Source organism: Cervus elaphus, chromosome 29 (assembly GCF_910594005.1).
Source record: "Cervus elaphus chromosome 29, mCerEla1.1, whole genome shotgun sequence".
NCBI lineage: Eukaryota > Metazoa > Chordata > Mammalia > Artiodactyla > Cervidae > Cervus > Cervus elaphus.
Window position 1 is genome coordinate 25,713,792 of NC_057843.1, and position 24,156 is coordinate 25,737,947.

At 38.6% G+C, this 24,156-nt stretch overlaps 2 protein-coding genes across 3 annotated transcripts in view; one reads left to right on the top strand and one right to left on the bottom strand.

The window, feature by feature from the left end:
• ADAMTSL1 (ADAMTS like 1) overlaps positions 1-24,156 on the bottom strand; it is a 1,078,174-nt gene that overhangs the window by 758,375 nt on the left and 295,643 nt on the right. The gene's annotated exons all lie outside the window — the stretch shown is intronic.
• On the top strand, positions 8,812-11,391 carry LOC122686012 (PC4 and SFRS1-interacting protein-like). The gene is given in 2 exon segments (XM_043891084.1): positions 8,812-9,206; positions 9,209-11,391. Coding segments are annotated over 2 exon segments (1,575 nt in total). The 5' UTR covers positions 8,812-9,094; the 3' UTR covers positions 10,672-11,391.

Below are 24,156 nucleotides of genomic sequence, written 5' to 3' on the forward strand. Positions count from 1 at the left end.
GAAAAGATGACTGGAATGATTTCAATTTTTTTGAATTTTCCAAGACCAGATTTATGGCCCACGATGTGATCTATTCTGGAGAATTTTCCGTGTGCACTTGAGAAAAAGGTGAAGTTGATTGTTCTGGGGTGAAATGTCCTATAGATATCAATTAGGTCTAGCTGGTCCATTGTGTCATTTAAGATTTGTGTTTCCTTGTTAATTTTCTGTTTAGTTGATCTATCCATAGTTGTGAGTGGGGTATTAAAGTCTCCCACTATTATTGTGTTACTATTAATTTCCTCTTTCATACTCGTTAGTGTTTGCCGTACATATTGCGGTGCTCCTATGTTGGGTGCATATATATTTATAATTGTTATATCTTCTTCTTGGATTAATCCTTTGATCATTATGTAGTGTCCTTCTTTGTCTCTTTTCACGACCTTTATTTGAAAGTCTATTTTATCTGATATGAGTATTGCGACTCCTGCTTTCTTTTGGTCTCCGTTTGCGTGAAATATTTTTTTCCAGCCCTTCACTTTTAGTCTGTATGTGTCTCTTGCTTTGAGGTGGGTCTCTTGTAGACAGCATATATAGGGGTCTTGTTTTTGTATCCATTCAGCCAATCTTTGTCTTTTGGTTGGGGCATTCAACCCATTTACATTTAAGGTAATTATTGATAGGTGTGGTCCCGTTGCCATTTACTTTGTTGTTTTGGGTTCACGTTTATACAACCTTTCTGCATTTCCTGTCTAGAGAAGATCCTTTAGCATTTGTTGAAGAGCTGGTTTGGTGGTGCTGAATTCTCTCAGCTTTTGCTTGTCTGTAAAGCTTTTGAATTCTCCTTCATATCTGAATGAGATCCTTGCTGGGTACAGTAATCTAGGTTGTAGGTTATTTTCTTTCATTACTTTCAGTATGTCCTGCCATTCCCTTCTGGCCTGGAGGGTTTCTATTGATAGATCAGCTGTTATCCTTATGGGAATCCCTTTGTGTGTTATTTGTTGTTTCTCCCTTGCTGCTTTCAATATTTGTTCTTTGTGTTTGATCTTTGTTAATTTGATTAATATGTGTCTTGGAGTGTTTCGCCTTGGGTTTATCCTGTTTGGGACTCTCTGGGCTTTTTGGACTTGGGTGGCTATTTCCTTCCCCATTTTAGGGAAGTTTTCAGCTATTATCTCCTCGAGTATTTTCTCATGGCCTTTCTTTTTGTCTTCTTCTTCTGGGATTCCTATGATTCGAATGTTGGGGCGTTTCACAGTGTCCCAGAGGTCCCTGAGGTTGTCCTCATTTCTTTTGATCCTTATTTCTTTTTTCCTCTCTGCTTCATTTATTTCCACCATTTTATCTTCTACCTCACTTATCCTATTTTCTGTCTCCGTTATTCTACTCTTGGTTCCCTCCAGAGTGTTTTTGATCTCATTCATTGCATTATTCATTTTTAATTGACTCTTTTTTATTTCTTCTAGGTCTTTATTAAACATTTCTTGCATCTTTTCAATCTTTGTCTCCAGGCTATTTATCTGTAGCTCCATTTTGTTTTCAAGATTTTGGATCATTTTCATTATCATTATTCTAAATTCTTTTTCAGGTAGATTCCCTATCTCCTCCTCTTTTGTTTGACTTGGTGAGCATTTTTCATGTTCCTTTACCTGTTGGGTATTTCTCTGCCTTTTCATCTTGTTTAGATTGCTGTGTCTGGACTGGGCTTTCTGTATTCTGGAGGTCTGTGGTTCCTTTTTATTGTGGAGGTTTTACCCAGTGGGTGGGGTTAGACGATTGGCTTGTCAAGGTGTCCTGGTTAGGGAAGTTTGCGTCGGTGTTCTTGTGCGTGCAACTTGATTTCTTCTCTCTCCTTTCGAAGACAAACAATACTATTCACCATTGCAACAAAAAGAATAAGATACTTAGGAGTATATCTACCTAAAGAAACAAAAGACCTATACATAGAAAACTATAAAACACTGATGAAAGAAATCAAAGAGGACACAAACAGATGGGGAAACATACCATGCTCATGGATTGGAAGAATCAATATTGTCAAAATGGCTATTCTACCTAAAGCAATCTATAGATTCAATGCAATCCCTATCAAGCTACCAACGGTATTTTTCACAGAACTAGAACAAATAATTTCACAATTTGTATGGAAATACAAAAAACCTTGAATAGCCAAAGTAATCTTGAGAAAGAAGAATGGAACTGGAGGAATCAACCTGCCTGACTTCAGACTCTACTACAAAGCCACAGTCATCAAGACAGTATGGTACTGGCACAAAGACAGAAATATAGATCAATGGAACAGAATAGAAAGCCCAGAGATAAATCCACGAACTTATGGACACCTTATCTTTGACAAAGGAGGCAAGGATATACAATGGAAAAAAGACAACCTCTTTAACAAGTGGTGCTGGGAAAGCTGGTCAACCACCTGTAAAAGAATGAAACTAGAACACTTTCTAACACCATACACAAAAATAAACTCAAAATGGATTAAAGATCTAAATGTAAGACCAGAAACTATAAAACTCCTAGAGGAGAACATAGCGAAAACACTCTCTGACATAAACCACAGCAGGATCCTCTATGACCCACCTCCCATAATACTGGAAATAAAAGCAAAACTAAACAAATGGGACCTAATGAAACTTAAAAGCTTTTGCACTACAAAGGAAACTATAAGTAAGGTGAAAAGACAGCCCTCAGATTGGGAGAAAATAATAGCAAATGAAGCAACAGACAAAGGATTAATCTCAAAAATATACAAGCAACTCCTGAAGCTCAATTCCAGAAAAATAAATGACCCAATCAAAAAATGGGCCAAAGAACTAAACAGACATTTCTCCAAAGAAGACATACAGATGGCTAACAAACACATGAAAAGATGCTCAACATCACTCATTATCAGAGAAATGCAAATCAAAACCACAATGAGATACCATTACATGCCAGTCAGGATGGCTGCTATCCAAAAGTCTACAAGCAATAAACGCTGGAGAGGGTGTGGAGAAAAGGGAACCCTCTTACACTGTTGGTGGGAATGCAAACTAGTACAGCCGCTATGGAGAACAGTGTGGAGATGTCTTAAAAAACTGGAAACAGAACTGCCATATGACCCAGCAATCCCACTTCTGGGCATACACACTGAGGAAACCAGATCTGAAAGAGACACGTGCACCCCAATGTTCATCGCAGCACTGTTTATAATAGCCAGGACATGGAAGCAACCTAGATGCCCATCAGCAGATGAATGGATAAGGAAGCTGTGGTACATATACACCATGGAATATTACTCAGCCGTTAAAAAGAATTCATTTGAACCAGTTCTAATGAGATGGATGAAACCAGAGCCCATTATACAGAGTGAAGTAAGCCAGAAAGATAAAGAACATTACAGTATACTAACACATATATATGGAATTTAGAAAGATGGTAACGACAACCCTATATGCAAAACAGAAAAAGAAATACAGAAGTACAGAACAGACTTTTGAACTCTGTGGGAGAAGGTGAGGGTGGGATGTTTCGAAAGAACAGCATGTATATTATCTATGGTGAAACAGATCACCAGCCCAGGTGGGATGCATGAGACAAGTGCTCGGGCCTGGTGCACTGGGAAGACCCAGAGGAATCGGGTGGAGAGGGAGGTGGGAGGGGGGATCGGGATGGGGAATATGTGTAAATCTATGGCTGATTCATATCAATGTATGACAAAACCCACTGAAAAAATAAATAAATAAATAAAGGAAAAAAAAAAAAAAAAGATTATGCGGCAGAAGGTGGGTCCAGGAACACACAACTTACTGTTGAATACAGCAGTGCTGAACTATTCGAAAACCACCATTAATTAGCCAAGCAGACCTGACTCCTAATTTCAATTTGGCCGCTAACTATCAGGGGGATTTTAACTTAGCTTTTTCACCTGTAAAACCGTGTTTATCTCACAGGGTGATTCAGAGCACTAAATGAGTGGCATACTATAAAGCATACTGTCTGACAAATAACATAAGAACTCAGTAATTGCTAACTAGTTATTAGGATAATAGTCATGTATGGATGTGAGAGTTGGACTATAACGAAAGCTGAGAGCCAAAGAATTGATGCTTTTGAACTGTGGTGTTGGAGAAGACTCCTAAGAGTCCCTTGGACTACAAGGAGGTCCAACCAGTCCATCCTGAAGGAGATCAGTCCTGGGTATTCATTGGAAGGACTGATGTTGAAGCTAAAAACTCCAATAATTTGGCCACCTGATGCGAAGAGCTGACTCATTTGAAAAGACCCTGATGCTGGGAAAGATTGAAGGCAGGAGGAGAAGGGGACGACAGAGGTTGAGATGGTTGGGTGGCATCACTGACTCAATGGACATGAGTTTGAGTGAGCTCTGGGAGTTGGTGATGAACAGTGAGGCCTGGTGTGCTGCAGTCCATGGGGTCGTAAAGAGTCGGACATGACTGAGCAACTGAACTGCATCTTTTCCTCCTTCTCACCTTTTATTTCTCTTCCTCTTGCTTCTTCTTTCCCTTCTTTTTACTTTCCTTCCTTTTCTGGCCAATCCCCTAGATAATTTATCTCGATTCTATCCAGGTCAAGAGATTGCTATATATTGTAGGGATCAAGTCTAAGGTGCTCCTGAAGATAGCCAAGTTCTAGCTAAAGAAAAGTGAGGATGAAAAATAAATAGACATGCCTTTTGGTTTTAAGAAATTCATATTCTTAACATGGAGTGGACAAATAGACATTTTAATGCCTACAAGCGGAGGACATAAGACAGAGTAAAGAAACTTAAGGAAACAGGCACTGAACTCTGGACACAATACAGTGAAAGAAGAGCGAGGAAACTGCATGGGGTATTTCAGGAGCATGGAGATGAGAGGATCACATACAATAATGAACAATTATAATAGCATACTTGTTAAAGTCAAAAGAGAATAAAAGGGGGTTTTTGTTTGTTTTTACTAAGCACTTCAAGAGAAGTAACTTAAGAAAGATGGAAAGATAGGAAGAAACAGGTAGGAGGAAAGAAGGCAATGTAGGGTCGTGGGCAGCAAACACGCGCTAGCATCCTCAGCTCCCTTGATTCTGCATCAAGCACCTACAGGGTTCTGAGCATCTAAATCAAGTGTATACTATACACTTTACACTGGCAAATGCCTTAAATCAAAGAAGATGACAGGAGTCAGGGACGGAAGGTGTATCAGCTTCTAATGAACACCTTCTTGGCCAGAGGTTCCAATTTTTGACTTCTGCAATGAACACATGGTCCCTAGTGAACATCAAGATATCACAAAACTAATGCTGGGAAGTTTCCATATAAAAATTTGAGAACTTGGCTTTTGTGAAGAACCCTCTTGATTCCAAATGTCGCGAGACTAAGATTTCAGAAGAGACTGCTAGTGTTTACCTGCTCCACACGAGGTGAACACATTCACAGGGAAGAAGAGCATGGTGTATGGGGCAAGAACAGACTTTGGGGCCAGAGACCTGTGTGATTTTTCTCCCCTGTGGGACCTTGACCGTGTTTCCTGACCTCTCTGTGCCCCAGACTCCTCAAGGCTGACATGAGAATTAAGCCTAGTGATTGCAAATCATGTAATAGAGATGAAATATAAGAGACAGTAGAATGTTTTTTGGGGGGCTAACTCAAAACAAAAAGGGAAGTCATAAATCCATTATTGTATTTACTGAAAATAGTAACAATAAAAGATGTTTGTTTGAGGAAAAACAAATTCTGAGAACTGTAAAAAATCATCTCCTAAGAAGTCACTGTATTTTTTCATTTTTACCTTTCCTAGTTCTGAAATCAATTAGACTGGTAAGTCATATTTCTAAGAGCATTATAGTATGTATAATTATAATAGATGCTTAAAGTCCTTTGATGGCTTTTTAATTGTTTTTAAAAGAGTAAAATCAGTGTTTACATGCTGCCCCCAGGCAATAATTCTGTCAGATCTCCTTAAGACAGCACTGAGCTTGATCCCTCCTTGGAAGGGAACCCTGCAACAAGACATAGGGTGAGCCCACAACTCCGAACTCATGTTAGTGGCCCCACTGTGGGTCTGGTTCCACCCTCCTCAGTCTGTGGGAAACTTACAAAATATAACTTTGGTAAAACTCTGCCTGTGGCACTCTGCCTGTTGAAATGCCCAATTCTAATATCAACCCAATCATACACATTCCTCCTCATCAGGGTCACAATACAGGTACATTAAAATGGACACAGATGCTCTCGCAAGCTTGTTCTAGAAGAAACAAACAAGTCTGAACAGAGAGTGCCTCTCAAGTCTGACGTTGGAGTTACCATTCAGGGCAATCGGATTGCTGACTTTGGATACCATTTGCTGTACTGTAGCCAGCAGAGTCTCCTCCCTTGTAAATTTCTGGTTGAACCCAAATACATCATGCTGAACAATAGGAGGTTTCTGGCAAATCAATCTATAGATGTTCAGATAGGTCTCTCTGGAAGCAGTATGTAAGATGGCGAGCAGGGAAGCTAGGAGTCTGTGTACATCTACTTGCTCAGCATAGAAGACACTAGATTTCTCCATTTTCTCAAATGCCTGTTGTATCTGTCACATAGGGTTGCTTAAGGAACACCGGAGAAAATTCAAAGAGAAGTTATTCTGCAGCGGACCCTAAAGAGTGTTATCAATATTGTTACAGGTCCTTATGAAAAGAATCAGAGATAATACTTAGTGCCCAGATCAAAAAAGAGGACAGTATCTCTGATTCTCCTGCTCACATCTATGAAATAGTTCAGGTAAGTTACACTGCTGTTTCTTTTGTTAATGTGCCAACCATGGAGGAGGCATTCTTTCTTTCTCAACCCTATTTCTAACATATAAATATAGAGCAAAGACTCCTTTTGGACCAGATTCTTTCACTGACAATGTTTGTCTGCGAAGTTTGAACTGAATCTGAGACACACTTGCATTAACTACTTCAGATTCTGTGATCCTCAGCTCATTTCCTGCAGACTTGTCATTCAGGATAGCCTGTGTTTCCCCCCCCCCCATCCTTGATTTTCTATTATTTTATATTTTTCTACCTTGAAAGATAATTAGGATATATTAAGGATCATCATTTGTAGGACTGTATACCAGTTCTATTCAAGTTGGCCCCATCATTGGACTTCATCTACTGCTCTGAGCCCACTTGCCCACTGGAATGTTATTCTGTCTTCCAAGCTTCCCTGCATGCCCACTCTCCCCTGTCAAGAGCCAGACAAAGCCTTTCCTGATTCCTGGTAGAATGGATGACTCCTCTTCTATGTCTCTACCACATCCTGAACACAGCCCTGCCTTTGCACTGGTAACAATTTTCTCCCCTTATTCATTTGTGCATATCTTCCTTTTGTAAGATGGAATCCACTCCTTGGAGGATCTCAGGGTCAAGTCTGCTTTTGTCTCCAGAGTTTATCACAGAGTAGGCATTCAGTCTCCTGTTGAGTGGGTTGGGTTGACAGGTGGATGGATGGATAGATGTAAGAAATGAGTAGACTGTCAGATAATGATTTCAAAAGAGTTCTTCCTAGAGTGTCTAAAAGATACCTGAATGGAACTAGGGGTGCTGCCTCCCAATAGGAGCAGTTAGACACAAACTCAATTATTATGGGACACAAGGCTCTGGGGATGTCAGGGTCTCTAGGTGTCAGATGGCCACCCTCCCCTGCTCTTTCCTGATCAGGTTATATCCAAGTCTGACTTTGATTCCAAAGCTGCCCATGAATCCACAAGGCCATACCATGCTTGCTTTGTAAAGAGAGGACAGTGAACTTGGACATAAGCTGAGTTTTATATTAAGCCTCAAACACTAGAAGTATTAGCAACATAGTCTCTTCAAAACAATTCTTTGAGTTTTAAACAGTTTTATCTTTTTTGCCCTTTTAAATTAAAGACCAAATAAACTTGTTTAATTAAATTTCTCTTGTTTACGTAGCTTATGTTAGAAATAGAATCTTTAACTCTATCAGAATCTACATTCATACTTTTCCTCTCTAACTTCGTGTTTGTCTTGGAAACACATGGATTTTATCTACTTAATTATAACCCACCTCATCTCATCTATCATAACAATCACTGCAAATTGCACAATGACCACAATCACAATCCTGACTAAAATGGTAATAGCAAATCATGTTGAGTGATTTTCTTACAAAATTCTCCATTTAGGAAGTATACTAACTTAATATGTAGGATTTTTACAAAAGATAAAATCCCCTTCTGGTAAACATATACATGTCATGTATTACAAATTGCCTTGTCTATATTTTTCACAATAAATTCTCAAAGCAAAATAGAGATATGGATATTATTACACTTAGTTTGCAGATTGAGAAACCAAAGGTCAGTAAGTCTGATAATATATGCAAAGGCGTAAAGGCAGTAAGTTGTAGATCCAGCATTCCACCTTAGGTCTTCAAGATTCCAAGCCCCATTGTCTTATACATTACACTGTAAGAACAAGACTAGAGACAATGGTACCTTTTCTATTATTTACTTAGTTTTTACATAGTCAAAGTCCTAGTCTATTCCCTAAATTCTTGCTCTGATCTCAATAAAACAAAAGGTTTTAGGTCCACTGCTCCTTCTAAGGGTGCAATATTGTATAGTGTTTAGAAGGGACCCTAGAGAAGGAAATGGTAACCCACTCCAATATTCTTGCCTGGAGAATCTCATGGACAGAGGAACCTGGTGGGCTATAGTCCATGGGGTCACAAGAGTTGGACACGACTTAGCGATTAAACCACTACCACCATAGTAGGGACAATGGGGGCAGAGAAAAAGTGAAAGAGGAATATTCTGAGGACTCTTTCAAAAATGCATGGCAGAGCAGCGCAGCGACGGCGGCGGCGGCGGTTGTTATTCGGGGCCGTTGGGACGCCTCTGCGGCAGCTGGTGGCGCAGGTGGCTTGCGTGGACGCGGACAGAGGCGGCCGGCCCGCCACCGCAGCCTCGCCGCCCGCGGCCCCAGCAGGCGCGTCGGGGCACCCCGAGGCATCCTCCCCCTCCCGCCACCGCGGGAGCCGCGGCCCCGGTCCGCCCTCCCGCATCCTCTCGCAGTCAGCACCGCCGCACCTCCTCCCTGGGCTTCGGACCCTCGGCCTCGCCCCTGAAACATGACTCGCGACTTCAAACCTGGGGACCTCATCTTCGCCAAGATGAAAGGTTATCCTCATTGGCCAGCTCGAGTAGATGAAGTTCCTGATGGAGCTGTAAAACCACCCACAAACTACCGATTTTCTTTTTTGGAACTCATGAGACTGCTTTTTTAGGCCCAAAGGACATATTTCCTTACTCAGAAAATAAGGAAAAGTACGGCAAACCAAATAAGCGAAAAGGCTTTAATGAAGGTTTATGGGAGATAGATAACAATCCGAAAGTGAAATTTTCAAGTCAACAGGCATCAGCTAAACAGTCAAATGCGTCATCTGATGTTGAAGTTGAAGAAAAAGAAACAAGTGTTTCAAAGGAAGATACTGACCATGAAGAAAAAGCCAGCAATGAGGATGTGACTAAAGCAATTGACATAACTGCCAGAAGAGGGAGGAAGAGAAAGGCAGAAAAACAAGTAGAAACTGAGGAGGCTGGAATAGTGACTACGGCAACAGCATCTGCTAATCTAAAAGTGAGTCCTAAAAGAGGACGACCTGCAGCTACAGAGGTCAAGATTCCAAAACCAAGAGGCAGACCCAAAATGGTAAAACAGCCTTGTCCTTCAGAGAGTGACATGATAACTGAAGACGACAAAAGCAAGAAAAAGGGGCAAGAGGAAAAACAACCTAAAAAACAGCTTAAAAAGGATGAAGAGGGCCAGAAGGAAGAAGAAAAGCCAAGAAAAGAGCCAGATAAAAAAGAGGGGAAAAAGGAAGTTGAATCAAAAAGGAAAAATTTAGCCAAAACAGGGGTTACATCAACCTCTGATTCTGAAGAAGAAGGAGATGATCAAGAAGGTGAAAAGAAGAGAAAAGGTGGAAGAAACTTTCAGACTGCTCATAGAAGGAATATGCTCAAAGGACAACATGAGAAAGAAGCTGCAGATAGAAAACGCAAGCAAGAAGGACAAATGGAAACTGAGCAGCAGAATAAAGATGAAGGAAAGAAGCCAGAAGTTAAGAAAGTGGAGAAGAAGCGAGAAACATCAATGGATTCTCGACTTCAAAGGATACATGCTGAAATTAAAAATTCTCTCAAAATTGATAATCTTGATGTCAACAGATGTATTGAAGCCTTGGATGAACTGGCTTCACTTCAGGTCACAATGCAACAAGCTCAAAAACACACAGAGATGATTACAACACTGAAAAAAATAGGGCGATTCAAAGTTAGTCAGGTTATCATGGAAAAGTCTACAATGTTGTATAACAAGTTTAAGAACATGTTTTTGGTTGGTGAAGGAGATTCTGTGATCACACAAGTGCTGAACAAATCTCTTGCCGAACAAAGACAACATGAGGAAGCAAATAAAACCAAAGATCAAGGGAAGAAAGGGCCAAACAAAAAGCTAGAAAAGGAACAAACAGGTTCAAAGACTCTAAATGGAGGATCGGATGCTCAAGACAGTAATCAACCACAACACAATGGAGACAGCAATGAAGAAAGCAAAGACAACCACGAGGCCAGCAGTAAGAAAAAGCCATCCAGTGAAGAGAGAGAGACTGAAATATCTCTGAAGGATTCTACACTAGATAACTAGGTTGACATACCTGGAATATAAAGAACATTTGAGAAGTTTGTAATGGTTTTCATTTGAAATATTTAGACTGCTGAAGTTTTAAATTTTTATAAACATAGGTTTTGATGTTTAAAACTTGTTTTGAGGGACAAATCTCCTGATCTTTGTTTAAAAGTGACTAAACATTGCTAATTGTACTTGTGCAGTATTAACAGCTACATTATATGGTAAATGTGAGGGGAGGTTCACTTAGGGAATGTTCAACTGCTTTTCCAGACATCGGTTGTAGCATATTTTCAGTTAGTATGTGTATGTTAATGTGTAATTGATAGTAGAAAAAAGTTACATTTTTAAAACTGCTACTTGTATAAAACTTTTCCTCTTTTCCCAGATACTGTGGGTTTTGTGCATAGTTTTTACAAAAATTGGATTTACCAGACTGTCTTTTCACTGTTGTGGGTTTTGTAGAAGTTAAGCATTTTTATGGTTGATAAAATGTTACTTCTATACAAGTACTCACTCCTTCCTTTCTCTAATCAAAAGTTGACTTTAATCTCAATCTACCTTGTGCTACATGATCCTGCTGCTTTGTAGTAATGTGCAGTCTGTATGCCTTTTTGTATGACGACTAGATACCCAACTGACATTGAACTGACAATTCTACGAGGTGCAAAACTCATGTTAACTTCTGAAGGTAATTTAGTTTTGTGGCTGAGAATTCAGTGAAAGTCACATGAGTTTCCTGCACTAAGCAGGAGTGTATGTAGGAATAAATCTGGCTTTTAGGGTTCAACCATTTAAGATCCTTTACAGGCAGTAGTAGCTGAAACTGAAAACTAAATGATAAAAGTTTATTTTTGAGAAATGTCTCGAGTTTCTGAATTTTTTAAAAAGTCCCACTCATTAAAGAAGTCATTAACTATTTTTTTAATTGGAAAAAATGCAATCCATAATGCTTTTTGCAGTAAATAAAAATAAATACTATATAAGGAAACAAACCTATTTGAAAACATGACTATATGAGAAGGGAATTTTTATTTCTAATGCATACATGTGAAAGGATTGCAAAAAGTTACTCCGAGGCAGTAGACAAAAAAGTAAAGGAGTTGTCTGTATTTTCATGTATATGGACTAAATCAGAACAAAGGTTAACACAAAATTTTAAGAACAACCTTAACAAACATCATTTCTAAGATATTTTGAATACTAGGTCAGTTGGTGGTTTGCAGTAGCTTAAAATATGCTTCTCATGTTTGGAAACTAGGAATACGGGGAAAAGGCTTAAATACCAGTGTTTGCATGTGACATGCATTGTATGCTTTGACCTCTCGGGTAATTTTTTTCATCTTTAGATGAAAACTTGGAATCATTTCAGTAATTGGAGTTTTGCTTTTGAGAGGCCTTACAATGGAACTAGGACCCACTGTTCTGACGGAACTCTGGATATTACATCTGTTTGGTCCTTACACAATTTAAACTTGGACAAATTTATTCTAGTTAAGCCATAAGTGTCAACATGTAAACTTGTTTTGATTAAAGAATTTTTCTATCAAACTTCAAAAAAAAAAAAAATGCATGGCAAAACCTGAGTTGACTTTGGTTATTAATGAGAAATATCAAGAAAACACACGAAAGCAGCTAAAAAATAAATAATGATGAAAGCAATGTTGCATAATGACACATGCTCCGCCTAATCAGAGATAACATCATCAGACACAGTAGACATACTGGAAGGTTCATGCCTAAATCATCAAATTTATTGCTCAAAGAGATTCCCAAATGGATACAGCAAAGCATTTCCTTAATAAAGCCAATGTGCTGAATTCATTTCTGGACCAAATTTCACTCTCTGTGGGAAATCAACTTCTTTCTTCAAACTCTGAAACACTGTTTGATAAACTGTCTATGCTTTCTTTTTTAAAAAATGTCATCTTAAGTTATAGTACATCAAGTAACATAAAAGAACTTTCAGAGTGATACACTCAGGAATTTTTCCAGATTGAATATTTTATAGCTTGATTAAATTTCTCAGTGTTGAAAAACATCAGCAGAAATGAAGTCTAGGACTCCAGCATTAGAGGTAGCATAATTGTGTTTCTAATTCATGTAACTTATGTGGTTCTGAGGGTCACCTGGAGAATAAGAAAAGTACATTTAGAGAGGATGGCATCATGACTGTTCAATCTTATTAATCTTCTATTTTATTTACCTTCTTATTCTATTGCTAGGCTCACATGAAGAAGAGGAAAAAGAGATATGTGATTTTTTAATATGCATTAGACTAAGCTTTCAACTTAAAGATAATTCATTTAGAAAGTATGTTCTGAAGTAGTACTCTATTAATTTACATTTATGTATATGTTGCATTGTTTCCCTGAAAAGCAAAATCATGAGAGGTCTGCTACCTATATGAGCAATTACTATAGCAGAGGACTCGAAGTCAAGTGATATGTGCAAAAGCCATGTCTGCTACTGCTAAGTTCAATGCTAAGTTCAAAGAAAGGTTTATGAGCTTGTTTCCCTTGGTATAACTTTTATGGGTTTTTGATCATTATTGATCAGGATAGATACTTTCCCAGGATAAAAGTAACAGTTATTGTAACCATATATAAACACTAACTAATATTTCAGTGACATGTATAGACTCTTTAGGGGGAGTAATTATTAAAGAGATTTTGACCATTGAGGAAACTGAGGCTAAATGTACACTAATATTTTTGCAATTAGATTTAGCAAAAGCATCTCTGAATCACTCATGCAGATTATTTTCCATATTCCCAGATATCTGCATCCCTGTCCTACTAGGTTGCTTTTCCTAAAATTTTATCAAGGAATCTCTAAGGAGACCCAGCTACTCAGTTTTGTTGGCTTCAATGTGTAGCTTCCTACAACTGAGCTTGAATTCATCTATTCCTTTGATATCTCTGAGCTTAGTTTCCCAGAACTCTAACTCAAAGACACTCTTCTTCTATGAGAAGGCAAAGAACAAAACAAGGCACATGCACATACACACCTTAAAATGCAAGTTAACTTATGTTATTTCTTAAATTACACACATCAGCAGCTCATCTACTTCCCAGCCAACTGGATTTAGTTTAGAGAAAGTGGCCTGAGAGGGGGTGTGGAAAAAGGAATATAAAATCTGGAGAACTCTAACTTCATATAAGATACAACTGAACTAAAGCTCTATGCTGTGGCTAAGTGACAACATCCCTGGGATTTGAGTTTTATTACAAAACTTCCATCCAGAGAATGCAACATTCAATTTCCTAAAATATACAAACTATTTAATTGGTCCTAAATAGAAAGTAGAAAGTGATATATGACCAGTCTTTTTTTCCTAAGGCTTAAAAACATGGTATTAACTTTTCATGGGACAATGTCAATCAGCTAAAATAGTTTCCAAGAATAAAGAGAGAACGATACGAAGAAAATCACTTTACCCAGATACCTAATTTATTAAACATCTTACCGAATGAACACATGATTTCCATTTGAGCAAAGAAAATAGAAATAACTTAAAATGGTATTGAAATAAACAAGTTTTCAAGTGTGAAGCTAATGCCTGATGCCCATTACAAATAAGGCTTGTGGCTCATGGCATTTGCTTGTGCAGAAATTGTCTTCCAGTGATGGATTTAACTATCAAACAAAGATCAACAAGTACCAGCTCTTTTGAGATCGTAAGGCCAAAGAAAATACCACTAAAAGCAATTCCTCCTTGTGAATGCACCATTAATTTTTTGGAACCATTTTTTTAAACTTCCAACCATACCCTAAGAAGTAGCACGAAACTTGGAATCAGACAACTTAAGTTTATTTCCACTCCTGCCACTTATTAGTCACCCAGTCCCTTGTCTCTAGTTCCTCATCCCTAAAATGAAGGTATGAGGACCTGATTTTATGAGGTGGTCAGGATGATGGGATGAAATGAAACCACGAGAGTGAAAGTATCTAGCACATAGCCTGGCACACAGGATGCCTTTCCAAAGGCAGGCTTGATCCTTACCATCAATGACAAGGTTATATAGAAGGACAGCATGAGAGATGTCACCACCTGGGCACTTGAATGCTAACTGTTCCAACCACAGAAAGGATTAGACACAGGCTAATAGAGGGTAGAACCATTTTACAGTCAAGAACTGGTGACCTCAAGTGTGCTGAATATATAACTTATTCTTGATAGACATTAGTAGCTAAATAACCCCCCCCCCTCCAAAAATAACATAATATAATACAAATAACAACAGCTAACTTGTGTAGAAAGACTCTTGCTCTTTGGAAAAAAAGCTACTATGATAAACCCAAGCAGCATATTAAAAACAGGGACATTATTTCGCCGACAGAGGTCCGTAGAGTCAAAGCTATGGTCTGTGTATAGTCATGTATGGGTGTGAGAGCTGAACAACAACAACAGAAAAAAGAGTGAGTGCTGAAGAATTGATGCCTTTGAACTGTGGTGCTGGGGAAGAGTCTTAAGAGTCCTTTGGACAGCAAAGTGATCAAACCAGTCAGTCCTAAAGGAAATCAGCCTTGAATATTCATTGGAAGGACTGATGCTGAAGCGGAAGCTCCAATACTTTGGCCACCTGATGCAAAGAACTGACTCACTGGAAAAGACTCTGCCTAATACTGGGAAAGAATGAAGGCAGGAGGAGAAGGGGATAACAGAGGATGAGATGGTTGGATGGCCTCACCAACTCAATGGATATGAGTTTGAGCAAACTCTAGGAGACAGTGGAGAACAGGGAAGCCTGGCGTGCTGCAGTCCACGGGGTCTCAAAGAGTCAGACACAAGTGAGCTGCTGAACAACAACAACAAAACCTGTATCAAGTGCTTACTATAATGGCATATACAGCATTGAGTATTTGTATGTGTTATTTAATTTAACCCTTATAATTTATAGGTACTTTTATTTTAAAGGGTTTCCCAGATGGCTAAGATGGTAAAGAATCCATCTTCAACACAGGAGACCTGGGTTCAATCCCTGGATCAGGAAGATCCCCTGGAGAATGGAATGGCTACCTACTCCAGTATTCTTGCCTATAGAATTCCATGGACCGAGGAGTCTGGTGGGCTACAGTCCATGGGGTCACAAAGAGTTGGACACGACTGAGAAATTAACACTTTATTTTAAAAGGACTAACTAGTTACTAGCCTTCCATATAATCCTAGCTTAGACATTATGAAGAGGCAGAGATGTCATTTTTCTTAAGCCAACAATTTGAAATGATTAAGCTCAGGGGTCACCCACTCCTTAATATTAAGTACTTGAATCATAAGTCCCCTACTAAGGGAATCAGAAGAAATGAGGACTTAGCAGGAAGTATATGCGATACAAACTGGAGAACTTGGGTGTAAGGGAAGTATGAATGGGGGTGAGGAGGAGGGGAGAGGGAAGAAGCAGGACAGGGAAGAACTGCTTTTCATTTGCCATTTTGGCTCAAGTGTTGGGGTTCTGTCAACATCATTTTTATACAATTCTTGACACTTGGGCCATCAGTTTCATATAAGGTTGGCCAAAAAGGTTTGTTCAGGTTTCTCTGTTATGTTGCAAGGGAAATCCCAAATGAACTTTTTGGCCAATACAATATACTGCCAAGGATGATGGAAAAGCAAGGAGAAGAAAGAAGATGGGGATGGTGACCCCTGAAACAGAGGAAGTGAGATTATTGATTCTCAGGACTTTGATTCCCTTGAGCTGTTGCTCACCCCTTCATCAGGTGTCATTTGCTCAGGTTGGGGGGGTGGACATGGGTAGGATGAGAAGGTACGTCATATCAACATTTTTACCAAGCCAAGTAGGGGGACCAGTGGAAGCGACCACTGATGCATGGGGTCAGAGGGAGAGATCAGTGCCTTAGAGGATGTATTTGTAACTTTTTGTTAATTTTCTATTCTGTTTATCCCCTTCTATGATAACCCCTTGCTCCCTTGCCAAAATTTTGAATCTCTTCTCTAGTGTAACTTCTTTTCTACCTTTAAATATGTTTAAATTTCTAATGTAAAGAAAACTCTGCCACTTCTTTTCTATCATGGTTTATTCTGTGTTTTTCCTCAGACTAAGGAGAAACCCAAGGTCACCACTTTGGCATCTAAGTTCAAAAGAATGGTCTTTATCTTCCCACATACCTCAATTCTTAGCAACTTACTTCTTCCCCAATTACAGCTAAACTATTGCTCCAGTTGTCCTCTTTACTAGGTTTATCAATACAAAATTTCTAGCCAAATCCAATAGCTCTTTTCTGTTATAATTCTGGCTGCTGTTATGATCTGAGTAGCCACTGAACACTATTAAATGCAACATATTGAGTGAAAAGAACATACTAAGGAATTATTAAGCATATATTCCATTCTCACAGAAAAAAAAGATGATAAAATTTATTGTTGTTCAGTCGCTAAGTTGTGTTCGAATCTTTTCGACCCCATGGACTGTAGCATACCAGGCTCCTCTGTCCATGGGGATTTCTAAGCAAGAATACTGGAGTGGGTTGCATTTCCCCCTCCCGGGAATCTTTCTGGACCCAGGGATTGAACCTAAGTCTCTTGCATTGGCAGGTAGGTTCTTTACTACTGAGCCACCTGGGAAGCCCATGCTAAAAGTTAAGTGAGTGCAAATATATACTGAAATAGTACTAGGCTGGCGGGAAAAGGAAAGGCACATTTAGTTCTCCCTGAAGAAACCTGTAGGGTTACAATGCAGAGAAAGGTGCTCTCCAGATTCCATACCGGGGAGCTTAGTCAGTGGTAGGAAAATTGGGTAAGTTGCCATGCAAGGGGGCTGTCCAAGTAGACAGTCCTGTTCCTTCCCTCGGATATGCTGAGAAATTGTAATTTTCTTTCTCCTTCCATTTCTCCATTAATTCTTCTATTTTCTTGGCCCCTCTTCCTTTTAGTTTCTCATATTTACATTTGGACATTACAGCAATATCTGAAACCTAATAGGTGAAGAAGAAGGAAAAGGAGTGGGCATGGGGAGGGGGGACGGTCTTCATCCAAGGCAAAGAGGTTTTCATTGCAGCAACTTCACTGGGGAAGGCACATCCCCTCCCTCTCATTGCGTCTCAGCGAACTGGAACCCTTCCTAATTCTCCTTTCCCCCTGTCTATTTTGTGCCACCCTATCCCCTCACTTTGTCTGCCATCACATTGTTTCTATATGAGTCTTCCCCAGTATCCTAACCCATCTGAAATTAGGTTTCTATAGATTCCTAATTATCTTTCTTAATCTCACAACTCATAGGATCATCCCTTAAATGCCATTTTAAACTGTTTAAAATCATTCTCATTTTATAGTGACTTGACAAATCTTCAGTGACTCTCGAGATTCAAATATGAGTTGGAACATAGCTTGAATCTATTGGGAGTATGTTCCGAGAGGAATAGAAAACCTGAACAATAGCAGCTTTAGCAATACAGATCTGGTACAATAACTCAGTAGCCATTAATCCCCTTTAATGTCTTCAGTATATTTTGTGTAAATATTCATTATACTGTTCATGTCTGTGGTTAGACAATTCTGTGTATATTACATATAAAATTTAAATATGAGTTATGTAAAGCAAGAATAATCTACTTTTAAAGTTTGTGTTTAGTATAGGACTCTATAATGCTCAATGGATGAATACTGAACAAGTAAAACCTCCTAGGGGTAGATTTATATAAACATTCTAAGTTGGCCAAGTTTTCCCTCCTTTTATTGAAGGCATGCATTGAGTGTTTCTAATGTTTTTATATTTTCTTCTGTATCAATTCTTCAAAACAGTACTCTACATATTTCATCATTCTCATAAAAAAAAAAAATCTGTGAAGATTCATAAATTATATAGGGAGAGGAATCTAGAAATGTCTTCTCTGAGAACCAGAGGTCACTATCATTTACCAAAGGAGAATATTATAGCTTCCAAAATCTTATTTCTTTTCTCCAAAAGTCACTATGAATATTAAATCACAAGAGTGCCCAGCAAGTTTCATGCCCTCCTTAACATTGAACACAAATGTCAGGATGAATTTCCTCCCACCCTCTAAATATGTTTAATTTCTATTACATTTGATCTGTTAATAACCACAATCCACGCAGTTAACTTGATAACATTTCTTAAGTGCATTTGAAGACACTGAAATATAAGCAGTTTTTCCCAGATCAGAGAACAGCTCAATTTAAAATTTACCTTCTTAAGATGCTCTAAGCAACAGCATTTCAATAACAAAGTCTAAGGAAACAGGCCTTTTAGAAACACCATTTTTAATTTATCAAAATATAGAAGAAAGGGACTTCCCTGGTGGCTCAGATTGTAAAGTGTCTGCCTACAATGCGGGAGACCTGGGTTCAATCCCTGGGTTGGGAAGATCTCCTGGAGCAGGAAATTGCAACCCACTCCAGTATTCTTGCTTGGAAAATCCCATGGACAGAGAAGCCTGGTAGGCTACAGTCCATGGGGTCGCAAAGAATTGGACACGAGTGAGCAACTTCACTTACTCACTCAGAAGAAAGAAGTAGAGTAAGTCATTATAAGAATAGACAGTGCAGCAACCAAGAATCTAAGTATTCCTGTGAGAAAAGGTAAACAATTACTTTTAAGCACGAAGATAGCAAGAGGAGAAAATTAAATGACTATTAAAATTATACCACTTTCAGGAAGATTATACCATCAACATTGCACATTTTGACTCCAGTACAGCTTCCTTCATCACAAGCAGATCTTAACTACATTTATCATGGGCCAGTTATGCAACTTTGACTAAAATAACAATAAAGTTTCCACTGCAAGATCCTACAATTTCCTTTTATAACTCTCTTCTTTCGAATGTTGTAACTTCAAGAAATGGAGAGAGATTATGGGTAGAATAAAACATTTCAAGAAATAAAGACAAGTCTCTGGAATAATCAGTTTCACAAGACCCTGTAAGAACTGATGCCAGTTGCCACAATTATCTACAGTCCTTAAGTGACATCTTAATAAACAGGCCTATAAATTCATGGAAGCTGGGTCTCTATGCTGGCAACTGCATTTTAAGCTCATAATTAGATTAGGGGAAGAAGATATCCTGCCAAGGCTGGAGCCCTGAAGAATTTTTTTTTTTTAATTCAGGGTTCTGATGCTCAGCTATGAGGCCCTGTCTGGTCCCAGGTAACAGGCCACTTTCTTCAGGCTGTGGGCTGAAGCTGCCAGGCCCCCTGACCAAAGTTTGTGCCTCCATGGATGGAGGTAAAAAGAGGTCAAGTACGGGTATGTTCTCTGTTGCCAGAGACACCACCAATGTCCAAGCCATGGTGTCCTAGTCAAAGCAGGTCTGTCTTCCTTGGCCTCTGGGGTCAGGAGGCCCAATAAGAGCAAGGCCTTTATAGACCTGAGGCATACATACCAAGGAAGCAAGTTCCTATTAGCGCTTATCTGAGAGTGCATGAGGGACAAACACCCAGGCTTTCTGCTTCCCCTCACCACCGTCTGTCAGGCCAGACGACTGTCTGGCGAGCAGCCACCCAGGCAAAACATCAAGGCCTGTTCCTATGCATTCCTCACTGAACCCACTCCCTGACTGGCATCTTCCAGCAGAAATATATGACCTAAATATTTCTTTTGGAGTCTTCGCCTGTTCCCTTTGCCACTGTAAAAACTACTGTAAGAGGATAATTTCCATCTGCTTATTTGTAACATCGTCCCAGATTTCATGTGGACATTTGGATTATTTGGACACCTGCAGGCAGGTTAATAAGAAAAACTAGTAGGCTCATTTGCCCCAAGAGTGTGTCAGAGCAAAATCCACTACTCTGCAAAACCCCGACTCGGGAAATGGCTGAAATGACTTAACACTAGGATGGCCAAAACATAGCGCCACCTGGTGGTAGGTGGTCAGAACTGTTCTTTCCAGTCTTGCCATGGCATTTATGAATAATTAAGACACAGTTTGATAAACCAAAGAGATGGGTTTTAAATCAAATCAAATAAATTTACTTTTAAAAATGAACATGCACTCAAAATTCTTTTGATCAAATTTCAAACAACAATTGTAATTCTTCAGCAGGACCTCCTTGATTTATTTAATGGGTTCAAATCCAGAGTAGGCTATGGCTAGACTCAGGGCCAGAAATTAATTCTTATGTAAATAACTGAATTCTCTCCCATTTGAGAACAATCAATAAAAGCCTGGCTGGAAATCTGGTTGAAATAGTCATTCTAATTAACAAAATAAAGGATAAAATTCAGAGGAGCATAACAGTCTTCTGTTTAAAGTACTAGAGTGTGCTGGTCACAATGACAGCTCTTAATCTCCACCACTGAAAAGTGACTTCCATGGAATAAAGTCAGCTTAGATAGGTTTTCCATTTAAATGGTCAAGGATTAAAAGGAGTTGGGTTAGACAAGCGTAACTCATTCATATAACATTGCACTTAAAATACACACACACATATCATGATATCCTTAGGAAAATAAGCTGTCTTTTATTCACTGGAATTTAAAAGCAAGAGCTGACACTAAACCGTTTTGATTAATATATGACATAGCTGGAAGACTATTCATTCCCGTAAATTTCTGAGCTTCTGTGACTCTTGTATCACACTCTGCAATTTGCAGGGCTGGATCCCCTGAGAGGTTACTTCTACAAAAACATACATTTCATTCGAAACCTGACCTGACTTATTCCTGTTCTAGATAGACTCATTATGACAACCTTTAATTGGGTTAAAGCCAAAATGCAGCCAGTTTAACAGGCCTGTTTAAATGCTACACACAGACTAATATGCTTATTTGACTTACTTGCTGAAAATGATTTATTGAATAATACTTGATAGAGAGTGCAAAACCTTTCAAAGGGCGGTTCTCTCAGAGTTGAAAAGTCCACAAAACCGGCAGCAGAAAAGAAGGAACTTGAGAAGTATTTAAAAATATGTACCTTCCAAGTAGTTCTGTAATAGAATAGAAGCCCTGTATAATTCTGGGGATTTAAAGTGTTAATTCCTAACAGAAATGACCTCCTATGAGGCTTTTACTCTGCAGCTGAGGGATTTATGTGCAAGGAGAATGGGAAGAGTATACATGTTTCAAACTATATCATATCCATAACTTATAATTTTTAAAGTAAAATTGGAGGGAGAAGGCATTCAGTCTCACCCTCTGGAGTAGTATAAAAAGACTTCTTAGGTTTGTAGGATCTGGCTTGATATAAAGACTTGTCTTCGGTTGGCAGGTATCTTGAGAAAAATCTTACACAGACATCTCCTAGCCTCAGATGGAGCAAGCTCACATCAACTGGCAACTTTACTGCTTTGCAAATTACAATAGCAAAATTTACCTAATAAGTATGCTTTGAAAGATAATGAAATTATAGCAGATAAAACTTCAATGCGGCTATTCACAGCCATTTCAAGAGCAATTTCCTCTGTGATCTGCATTAGAACAATGCTCTTGTGCCCCCTGCCCCCCACCTCAGTTGGAGGCAATACACACTTCAGCCTGGCAACTCAGAGTGGAACTAATTCCTTCCTCTTAACGCCTGTCTTCAATTAGCTGGTGGGAAATAGAAACGATTTACTTAAGAGACAGCTTTTCCCACTTACTCAAGCTTGTTACCATTCTCATCCAAGCATCATTCAGCCACTGTCTTGGGAAGCTGTACTGTACAGTGGTGAAGTGCTCAAACTTGCTAACATAATGACTCAGCAAGTTACTTAACCTTCCTACTCTTCAGTTTTCTCATATGTCAAACAATGATCATTTCTGCTCAGAATTCTTACTGTGAATATTAAATGAAAAAAAATGCCTATAAGATTTAGGGCTGCCTGGCTCATCACAGAGTCCACTGAATTAACCATCATCATGTAACAGGTGCTGTTGTTGTTCAGTTGCTTAGTCATGCCCAACTCTTTGCAACCCCATGAACTGCAGCACGCCAGGCTTCCCTGTCCTTCACTATCTCCTGCAGTTTGCTCAAACTCATGTCCATTGAGTCAGTGATGTTATCTAACCATGAGTAAATAGATAAACAAATTACAAAACAATGAATAAAGAAATTATAAAAGGTACATTTAAGACACAGGTATGTATAAGAACCAAGAAGGGTTAACCCATGAAATCTTCTCTAAAATATCCCTGAATCCATCAGAATAGCTTTGGCAAAAACAACTCACTACCTCACAGGACAGCTCTAACTACTATACTGTTTCCCTTTAAAAATAAGTCTTAAAATTCTCTACAATAAAAAATATTATTAAAATAAAAGAACAGAACACTGTCAACCAACTATACTTCATTTAAAAATAAATAAAAAGAAAAATAATTCTCTAAAAGTTGTCTTCCATTGATTTTCACTCATCTGTGCCCTATTTCACCCAGTAAAAGTCAAACTCATCATCTCTACGACAGCTGTTTGGAAGATAGCTACCATGTTCCCAGATAACAATTTCTCATCAAAGGTTATTAGTTCATATTTTCATGGGCCAAAGAGAAAACAAAACTGGCAAGCCAGTGGAAAGACTCCAAAGACTTCAATTTCCCAAGAAGTGTTAAGTAGCAATGCCAACCAATTCCTAATGATGTTGGTGCCTATGAGGTAGAGGACACCTGAAGGATGCTCAGACTTCAGTAGCCAAGAATAACATACTAGAGACTTTTACATGGGCTGAGGGTAGGGGAGCCAGAGAAGGTAGTAGGAATGCCAACTATTTATCATCACTATTAAACAGGTTGTGAGCTCCCCTAGGTCTTTTTTATTTTTCAAGTTTAGGGTCATAGTTTGTTCATCCTGTGCTCCCTTGCAACTAGCTGCAACAGTGAATCATCTTTTTTTATCATACATTTTACACACTCAAGAGTATTCACCATAATCTCAAATTTTTAAATTTCAGTAACATAAGCAATAGATATCATAGAAAATGTATAAATGACACTTTAAAATATTTATTGAAGTATAGCATAAATACACTGCCTAATTATACATAATATATTCTTATTTTTTTCATAATGACAAACAAGATAAATTATATTTATGAGTTAGCAAATGGACACCCTCTCAGCTGTGAGACTAACTGTTCATTTTCCTTGCTTCTTTCCTTCTATCCTTCTTTCTTATTGCTATACTTATAGGATATTTTTTTTTTATAGGATATTTTTAAATTACAAAATTATTATTTGATCTTTGCTACAAGTGAAAAGGCTCCAGATATATATATATTTTAAAAACTAATAAATTCCAACTTTTCTCATGTACTTGAGATACCAAATAATCTAGCTGCTTTTTTCATGTTTCTCTGCTGCTGCTGCTGCTGCTAAGTCACTTCAGTCGTGTCCAACTCTGTGTGACCCCATAGACGGCAGCCCACCAGGCTTCCCTGTCCCTGGTGTTTCTCTATGCACTTATAAATGAATGCACATATTTAAATTTCTTTTTATTTATTTCTGATCAAAAACACAGACCACGTTATATATATTTTTATGCAAGTGTATCTTTTTATTACTATTATATTTAGATAGCTAAATCCTTTAAATCATTACATACATAATTTAA